We start from the raw sequence: 9562 nt of genomic DNA, 5'->3' as shown, positions 1-9562 counted from the left end.
CGTATTAGTTGAGATCGTGCGTCCATCCATTGGGCAACTACGTGGATCACCAGCAACGCGAGGCCTCAACAACTTGGTTAAGGTGAAAATTAGCATATTGACTTGGTTAAGACTTGGGCTTTAACTTGGATCTTAGCTTGAACCTCTGCTTGTGCTTGGAATTTTGCTTAGTTTGGGTTTAGACCTTATCTTGAATAACACTCACTAAGGGTGATTGCGTAATCTCCAATAGAATATGCATTTTTGGAATCTTTGAATCTTAGAACTTAACTTCAAATCTTTAAACTTGATATTTGAATATTTAAATTTTTTTAATCTTAAAACTTTATCTTCAAATCTTTAAACTCGATATTTGAATTTTGGAATCTTCGAATTTTGGAACCTCATTTCTGACTTAATATTTGAATCAATTTTTGAACCCTTTAATGCTTTGAAGAATTTCCAATTCTTCTCAATTGTGAAATCTTTTTAGCATCATCTTTTCATTTTTTAGGAATATTAAAATAATAAAATCAATTTATTTTATATTTAATGGGAAGATCATAGGACTCTTGAATTAAATTATATATCTATATATATAAATATATTTATTTATTTATCAAAACTATTTTTTTATGACTGTCTTTTGAGTTAAAATTGATAATTAACATATTTATTTAATTATCAAAATTAAATTTATATTTTATTAGATAAATATTTATAGGGTAAAACACATGTAATATTTTGTTTGATAACATGTGGGAAAATGTGATGATATTTTAAACATATATTATCATATATTTAAATCCACATGGCACCTACTTATTTGCTCATTTATGACAACTTGACGATTTAAATTACTTGGTAATTAATAAACGGGCAAAAATTGTCTTTTTCCAATTTAATGAAAACCATCTCAATGTGATGATATAAATTTATTTTTACTCATGTATTATCTTGAAAATTTGTCTCTTTCACTATTTAAATTTGATATTATATTAAAAAAAAGGTTTTTAAAAGTCTTTATAGATGAATTTTAAGTAATATAAAACAATCAACTTTACTAACCCGAATTTAAAAAATGATTTTAGATTGAATTTGAGTTGAGTAATTTGTATTAGAGGTAATTGATTATTTTTTAATTCGAATCGAGTTGATAAATGTATAAAAACTTTTTTTTTTTTTTTTAAATATATATTTTTTTAATTGGTGTATCTTACGTGGCCTTTATATTCCACTTGAGCATAGGTCATGCCTATTATATATATTTTGTATATTAATAATTATTGGGGAAAATACATTAATTAATAATTTTAAATTTTTTAATGTATTTTTCTATTTTATTTTCTTACAAATTTTTTTCTTCACGTATGATTATGGTAAGATATGGTGAAAGAGGCGAAGAGGAAGGAGGGAGAGGGTGGAGCGGAGTAAGGTGTGATGCAGAGAGGAGGCGGTGGGAGGTTAGGAAGAGGGGAGAGTGTGGTGACACGGAAGCAACTTCAAACGCACGTGTCGGACGCGCGTGTCCCATTCGATGCACCTCCGAGGTCGGTGCTCGCCACGCTTCGTCTCTCTATTCTAATCTCCCGCCACGCTTCTTCTCTCTCTAAATCTGCCGAAGGATTCCAGACCTCTCTAGGTATTATGCTGGCTCTATTCTTTCTTTCTGACCTTGAATTCATACACCGATTAGCAAAGGTTGGGCTTGGGATGAGGTTTTTTCCTTTTTGGTGTTCAGACTTTCAAGGTTGATTTCGAGAGATATTTCTTTGTGATTTTCTTTGTTTTGGTTTTGGAATCGGATTTTGTTTGTTTTGTTTTGTTCGCGTTCTTGTCAAGGTAAAGAGCAGATATTGAGTTTTATATTCTTTGATATTTGCTTTTATTACTTGTGGGGCGTTTTCTCGGCTTCCAAACGGGGATTGAAGTGTTTTTCTGAGATACTGTGATGGGAATTACAGTCTTGAGTGACGGAATTGAATTTTAACTGCTGAAGAAATATGGTTTTATGTGAATACATGGAGAAAGCATGCTTTCTAGTAAGATGAGATCCAAGTAATAGTTTTTCTTTACTGGAAATGCCTTACACCTGAAATGGAAGGAAAGGATTATGCAACTGATCGAACCCGATTAAAATTATCTTCATTTCATTTCCTAGTGATGATTCTTTGATTCGTTGCTCTTGTCTCTCGATTAATGGTCATGAGGAAGTTTGAATTGGTATTTTATATTTCATGCGTTTTTTCAGGAATTTCTTTTGTACTCAATTCATTGAGCTGCGTATGGATCCAGAGGTTCCGCCTTCCTTAGTTGACAAGGTCAATGTGGTGGCAGAGAATCCATTAACTAGGTTTGTGCTTAAAGATTATCCTCTTTCAGTTTTTGGACAGTTACGGGTCAATGCAATCCCTTCTTCCTTTTTGATTTTTCTATTCTTTTTTTTTTTCCCTTTTCTGTTTGCTTCTGCACTTTATGTATATTCCTGTGTACCATGATTGCACCCCATTTCTTTTAAGTGCTCTTTAATAAATGGTGGTCTGTTTGTCTATCAAAATAGAAGGAAAAAAAAAAGACCAATACAGTGCCTTGATATCTTGTCATTACAGTGTTGTACCCTGGTCATTAGGATTATTGAACCATGGTTGATATGTATGGAAAGAGTTGTAATATGCTATTTCCACTTAGAAAAGTGTAAAACTTGGGAACTGAGTTTTGCATCATTGCCAGTGCACAAGTGATGTACTGTTGGAGCTTTTTTGCCACATGTTGAGTCCTGCATATAACAATAAGTACGCAAAAAAGTAGTCTATTGTAATGAGTTTTGACTGCTCTTAATGAAATCAAATAGTTCAGTCATTTTACCAGAACAAATTTTTATATATTTGTTCTTTCTCATGGAATTTTTGGGTCCTAATCCATTAAACAGAGAATTCATCAATTCGTGGGTCCTAATCCTTCAAACGGAGATTGGCATGTACCCAAAAGCTTCAGCAATTCATGACAGTATGGATCATGATGAGATAGAACCAGAACCCAAAATTTGTAATCTTGACGGTATCTGAGTTCTTTCTCATGGAATTTGTGGGTCCTAATCCTTCAAAAAAAGAATGGCATGCTACGAAATGCTCCAACAGTTCATGACAGTATGGATCATGGTGAGATAGAACCAGGGCCCAAAATTTGTATGCTTGATATGTGAGCATACTATTAATCAGTACTAACAGCTAAGGAAAAAAGGATAAGAAAAGTAATTTTTCTTTGAGAAATGGGGATGCAGTTTGTTCTGCAATTGCTTATGATATATAATCTAGAGTCTATGAGAATGGAGCTTTAGGATGAATCATATGGTCATTGAGTTTATATAGCTTTAAAGGACCTTGTTTACATATTTAGTACACTGCACACCATATTAATAAGGAATATAGGCCTCTTAGAATAAGTAATGCAATGTGAAACGATTATGTGGCTGCACGTGGAAAACTGAAAGTTTAGCTTTCTATGTAAATCTGAAGTAATCTGAAGTTGCGTATTGTTCTCTTCCAAATTTTTGATAATTTTGGTTTGGTCTTTGGAGAATTTCTACAGTGAAGAATTAAAGAATATCTGTGAAAGGTGAATCTCAATAATGGATTAAATAGGTGTTGTTGAACTATAGAAAAAATTTCCCAACAAAGATTATCTAACCTTAGAATTTCTCAATGTCAATAAATTTCTTTTCCAACAACTTTTCAACAAAGCATAAAATCCACAAGCAAGTATGTATGCACCAACACTTTCCCAACAATTTATAAATGCAATTCACATGCAAATGCCTCAACACTCCTCAAAATTAATTCAAAAGACCAATTATCTCCTTAACGATTTACTAGAAGATATTATTAACTAAATTGAACAGAAAAATTATTGAAGATATCCATTGAAAATAAATCAAAGAGTAGAGTGAGAGAAAGAGACAATTAACATCAGATTTTAACATGAAAAACCTCCGAAGAGATAAAAAACCACGGGCCTACAACCGATCAAAAACATCCACTATGAAGAATAAAAAACTGAATACAAAGGTTTTACCGAGTTCAAGCCAACCAATCCTTCCTAGACCACTTGACTAGTACCTTTCCCTTTCAACTTCTCACCTTCTTTCGAAGCACACTTGGAGTCCACACCAAGCTCAATCTTGACCTCTTCTTAAATCCACACAAGAAGAAAATGGGTTTTTGCACAAAACCAAGAAAATGAGAGATGAATGTTTTAGAAATCAACCCATGTTCATTTTTTAGGAAATCCATTTAAAAGTTTTCTTGGAAAACTTTGGATGGGATTTTCTTAGTAGGCGTTTCCCTCAAAATGGTTAGGAATGAGAAGCTCTCTCTCATGGCTGCTGCAGTCTCTCCTTTCCCAAAATGGGAGAAGTTTGTATTTAAAAAGCAAAAGAAACCCTTAATCCGATGGCTGAAATTTGATTTTAAAATTAGGTTAGTTGGATCGATTTGCCTATGCACCTGGATCAATCTAGAAACAGGGGAACAAAAACCTTTTAACAAACATATTTCTCCCAGCTTTCTTAACTCTTTTAAAGATGAAAAACAGGGTTGATTCACTTCATTCAACACACACTCGGCTATAAACCTTGGCCTCTTAGAAACTCCAACGACTTAATCTTCAAAGGTCAAGTAGTCCAAAGAAGAATTGAAAAAGCTGAGTTAGGGGACATTTAGGAATTTTGTCCAGAATTGCCAACCTAGCTAAACACTTACAATATGGTTTATGTCTGTTTTATTCATTGGAAAGCTATAATAGAAAAGGTGGAAAGTCTCTTAGCCCCTGATATTAATATAGAAACTACTACTATTTTCTATTTCTAAAAACAAAAACAGGAAGTGTATCCAAATGAGCACTTAGTAATTGGGTTCTGTCTTGCTTTGCTAGATTGTCCATTCACGAAATGTGTCCATAGCTACTGAAACTCTTTGGTTTACCTTTCCATGTCAAGTGCTAATTGTAGTTCAAATATAAGGTCAAAACCTCCGATATATGATACTATATGTTCACTAACCTGGAAAAGATCATGTGACTGAAAGCTGCATTGATGCAGGTCTTGTCCTACTAAAAACAATCAGAGAAAAGTTCCTAAAAGGGTTCACAAAGCCGTGAGAGAGAAACTGAAGCGGGAGCATTTGCATGACCTCTTTCTTGAGCTGGCCAATGCACTTGGTAACTTATAGTTTTTCTAGTGATTTAATATTTCCAACTCCTGATGTTTTATACTTTTATGAGACAGACTTCAAATATTTTTGGCTCCAGGATTAGCTTTGGTTTTTGTTTAATTGAATGGGTCAGTTTGAGGGTGGCAATTGGTATCATATTCCTATAAATTCTCGTCTTACAGATTTAACTCATCAGAACACTGGAAAGGCCTTTATATTGTGTGAAGCTATTCGGCTAGTGAAGGACACAATTGCTCAGATTGATTGCCTCAAAAAGGAGAATGCAGCTCTGTTTTCTGAATCTCACTACGTAAGGCCCTTAATGTGTATGTATATTATTCCAATTACTCCTTTCAGTTGAGTGACAGGAAGTTAGTATGTAGTATTGAACAAGGATGAGGATACGTTCTTCTGCTGTGTTTGCACAACGGGTTTCTCTCGTTTACTCTTTCACATCAGCATTCTATTCAAACATGCCGCTGGCTCCTTCCTTGGTTAAAGCTCACCTATTCTGCTCATTCTGAGAAGAAACCTGTCATTCTATTTGTTCACTAATTCTGTTCTAGTATATTAAATCTGTTTGAATATTGATGGACAGGTGAACATTGAGAAGAATGAGTTGAGAGATGAGAATTCTGTCCTAGAAGATCAGATTGATAAACTTCAAACTGAGATCAAAGAGAGAGCAGCCCTGTATAAACCTGACCTCAACTCTGCTCCCTCCGAATTTCAGCAAACAGAAGTGACCCAACACTGTCCAGGAAGTTCCCTGAGATTTCCTTCTGCAGATCAAGCACTACAGCAATCATCTGTTGTGGGTCCTGTCCTTGTCGTCCCCTTCGCCTCTGGTCTCCGAGCTTATCCTGGGGCAGGCGCTCCCCGGTCAATCTCAATCGTGAGCAAGCCACATGCCAGGTATCCAACTCCAGGGGATTCGTGGCCCTCTCAAGTTTTAGGAGATCAGCCGACAGCCAGACAGAAATTTGAGCTTAGTGGTAGCATTAACAATAGCAGTAGTTGCGGCATTGGGGAAGAAGGCAGTGGTAAGGTGTGAGCTTTGCTATGTTCAATTATATGTAATTTTGTATATTGCTAATTTCCCATTGGGGACGATGTATATTTCATTATAATGAATGATGGGGGATGGCTCTGCTTTGATCTGTATGGTTCATAATGATGTTGGGCTCTGGTCCATACGGCTGGTTTTGCCTACTAAAGCCAGGTTTGGTGTGTTGACCCATGGAATGTTGGCTTAGCTGGGCCCATGAAATGTTATCGGGGACCATATACAAGTCTTAATGGAGAAGATAACATGATCTGATTGGCATTAATTGTCAATTTTAGTGATGGCGTTTTATTATTAAAGGAGGAAATTTCTGGTTTTTATTTAATATATTTAATTTTTTGAGACCCTGAAATTTCATCCTGAAAGTCTTTTGTACAAAAAATTTCACCTAATCCTTTTTATGAAATTTCATATTCGCACAATCCTACCTAAAAAAAAGTGAAAAACATCAGAACATACTAGAAGTGGCAATGCCGTGATTTCAGCGGAAATGAGGGGTACATTACTAGGGATGCTTGAGCATCAGGGGCACAGAACCCACCTGCCTTTCAGAAACAATCCAACGGTGCTGAAAGCGTAACGATCCCTCCAATGAAAATGAGCCATGTGGCAGAAATTCCAACTTTGGAAGTTTGATCTGCACACACAATGGTTAGAGAGAGAGGAGCACGGTGGTCATGAGTTGTACCCAGAATTTACTTTGACAAAACGCTGCGTTTAAGGTGTATTGGTTTGCCTCTTTATCCCTTTGCTCCGAGTCCTAACTGCTTACTTTAAACTTCTGAGTCCTGACGCGCACTCCCTAAGAGCCTCAGAAACCTGACGAGCCTGAACTCTCGACAACTCACACACGAGACGTAGAGAGATCAAAGGAGGAAAAAAATAATTGCAGGAAATGGGATCTGGTACTGGAAATTTTCTCAAGGTGGTGCTCAAAAACATTGATGTTCTTGCCGGGTATGTTCGTCTTTTTCCACTCTTCCACTTTTACCAATTTCTCCAAACCCCTAAAAAAATATTGAGTGAAAATGAATCACTTCTCTGAGTTCTCTCACGCAAAGGGAATTTTTTTTTCCTGAGAAAGAACATTTAGTGTTAAGTGTAAACTGCCATTTCCGATTCGTTTTTCTCGTAGCTTCACTTTTAAATATGGAGTGAGCCTTAGTTGGGAATTTCCTTACTTCATGGGGAAAATTTTTTTAGGATCAAAATGAAAAGGAAAAAAAATAACTGGAGATGAAAAATCAAAATTTGGGTGTAAAAAGATGTTTTTCTAAAAATGAAGAGACTTGATATATTTTTTCCTTCTTTTATATTGAAATGTTCCATTGAATAAATGGAGCATTAAGGGAAAGATTTTCCATGGAAAAATTTTCTATAGAAACAAACAGAGGCTAATTTGATTTCTGTGTTTGATTTGCAGGCCTGTCGTTAGTCTTGCTTATCCTCTGTAAGTGGGGATGTGATTCTTTTCTTTTTTAATTTTTTTCCCTCCATTTATCTATTTATTTATTTATCTTGGTATTTCAGTGTCTAATTTTGGTTTTCTGTTTTTATTACGTTTAATCATGTATGTTCTATAATATGTGGTTTGAATGTTTGTGTTTTAGTTTTCTGAGAGAAAATTGCTTGAAACTTTTGTTTTGGTGGGCTGGTTTCTTTGACAGATATGCCTCAATTAGGGCAATTGAGACCAAGTCCCCTGTTGATGATCAGCAATGGCTCACATACTGGGTTTTGTATTCTATGATCACACTCTTCGAGCTCACCTTTGCTAAAGTCATTGAATGGTAATCGTATTTTATGTTTAACACTTTCCCCAATGTGGTTGGGCTCTTTTCTTCTCCTTGAGTGGAGTATCTTTTCCTCATTCTTGAATCAATAATGGAACTGAAACATTTTGCATATGTTGTTTTTTGTATATGGTTTGGAGTTTATGATCATGGTTTTAGAATTTTAATGAGGTTACCATTTTCTATTTTGAAAAATTCTAAGTATACAACTTAACAATCATTTTGGACACCAGAGTTGGGGACTGACTGTACAAGCTCAGAGGATGAATTTGAGAGCTAGAAGAAGAGGTTAAAAAACTTATAAGAATGCATCCAAGAGTAATTTTGTGAGCAAAAAAGCTGATGTTTGTTAAGAAATAAGTTGAATGTGTTGCATCCCATTGCTATTTGGGTGGTCTTGGAGGATAAGGATAAGTATCCTTTTCCACTGCTATATAGGAGGGGATCCTTCCTTGTTCTTGGATCATTCACAATATCCAAGATTCATAGGATAATTTGAGAAATTGAATGGGATCAATTTGGGTCCTTTTTGGTAATTCTGTTTTATCTGAGATATCAGAAACTACACCTCTGCTTGAACATGTTGTGTCTGTGTGGCAGGCTCCCTTTTTGGCCATATGCAAAGCTGATTGCAACTTGCTGGTTGGTCATACCCTACTTCAGTGGTGCTGCATATGTTTATGAGCATTTTGTGAGACCTCTCTTTGTTAATCCACGAACTGTTAACATCTGGTATGTTCCAAGGAAGAAGGATGTCTTCAGTAAACCAGATGACATTCTAACTGCTGCGGAGAAATACATTCAAGAGAATGGACCAGATGCATTTGAGAATATCATTAACAGGGTAAGCCAGCAATCACACTTGATTTTTTTTCTCTTTGTTTTTTGGGGGTGGGGGGGCGGTGGGGAATTGTGCTTATGGATGCTCTTGAGAACTACAACAACTCCTAAAATAGGGACCTGGTAAAAATATTATTATATGAATAGGAGAATCATCCCTTTCCGTAGTTTACGGTCCTGGAGGTTGAAAAAAAATTGCCAATGCATATGTGTCTGCACGTAAATAAATATTTCTTTTGAGCTAAATTCATCCAGTTTTTCTTAATCTGATGCAGGTGGATAGGGAATCCAAGTCCAGAGGTAGCAACTATGCTATTTTTTGACGAGGACCATAGATACAGAGTCTTCTAGTCACAGTATGTTCTACTGTGGCCTAACCTCCCAACCGAGAGAAACATCTGTGTTCTGTTGTTATAGTTGCCTTATGTTCCATCCTTGGTTTTTCTGTGTCTGCAGTCTAATATGGTCTTCTTTGAAAGAATTCTAAGTTTTCTTTTGTTATAGAATGTAATTATTGTGGTCTGCCTCGTTATCCCTTTATCATGCACACAACTTTTAAATAGATTATAAAAGTACAAATATGTGTAAATTCATCCATCCTTGGCTATGGGTTTTCTGAACCAGAGAACAATTAGAGCTGCCATATTTGCAGTTCTTTTTGAGAGGATTTCTGGCTC

The 9562-nt window shown here is 35.6% G+C and overlaps 2 protein-coding genes across 5 annotated transcripts; both read left to right on the top strand.

Annotated features, from left to right (window-relative positions):
- Nucleotides 1-1322: 1322 nt before the first annotated feature.
- LOC100265609 (transcription factor bHLH47) lies at nt 1323-6346 on the top strand. 3 transcript variants are annotated; one of them, XM_059734012.1, is made up of 5 exons: nt 1323-1621; nt 2231-2332; nt 5075-5193; nt 5369-5496; nt 5785-6346. In XM_059734012.1, exons 2-5 carry the CDS (start codon nt 2265-2267, stop codon nt 6238-6240), a joined length of 771 nt encoding a protein of 256 aa, XP_059589995.1. In that variant the 5' UTR covers nt 1323-1621; nt 2231-2264; the 3' UTR covers nt 6241-6346. The 3 variants fall into 3 exon arrangements, with proteins under 3 accessions (XP_059589995.1, XP_059589996.1, XP_010663384.3); XM_059734013.1 differs by having other exon boundaries at nt 1620-1729; XM_010665082.3 differs by lacking the exon at nt 1323-1621 and adding an exon at nt 1628-1821.
- Nucleotides 6347-6898: 552 nt separating this feature from the next.
- LOC100255224 (HVA22-like protein a) lies at nt 6899-9482 on the top strand. 2 transcript variants are annotated; one of them, XM_002275392.4, is made up of 5 exons: nt 6899-7209; nt 7676-7702; nt 7920-8042; nt 8646-8889; nt 9161-9482. In XM_002275392.4, exons 1-5 carry the CDS (start codon nt 7148-7150, stop codon nt 9206-9208), a joined length of 504 nt encoding a protein of 167 aa, XP_002275428.1. In that variant the 5' UTR covers nt 6899-7147; the 3' UTR covers nt 9209-9482. The 2 variants fall into 2 exon arrangements, with proteins under 2 accessions (XP_002275428.1, XP_019082138.1); XM_019226593.2 differs by lacking the exon at nt 7676-7702 and having other exon boundaries at nt 6963-7209.
- Nucleotides 9483-9562: the final 80 nt, after the last annotated feature.

The sequence above is a fragment of the Vitis vinifera genome, chromosome 17 (genome assembly GCF_030704535.1).
Source record: "Vitis vinifera cultivar Pinot Noir 40024 chromosome 17, ASM3070453v1".
Lineage (NCBI taxonomy): Eukaryota > Viridiplantae > Streptophyta > Magnoliopsida > Vitales > Vitaceae > Vitis > Vitis vinifera.
The sequence above is the reverse complement of the archived record's forward strand: the minus strand, read 5'-3'. Positions and strand labels throughout refer to the sequence as shown.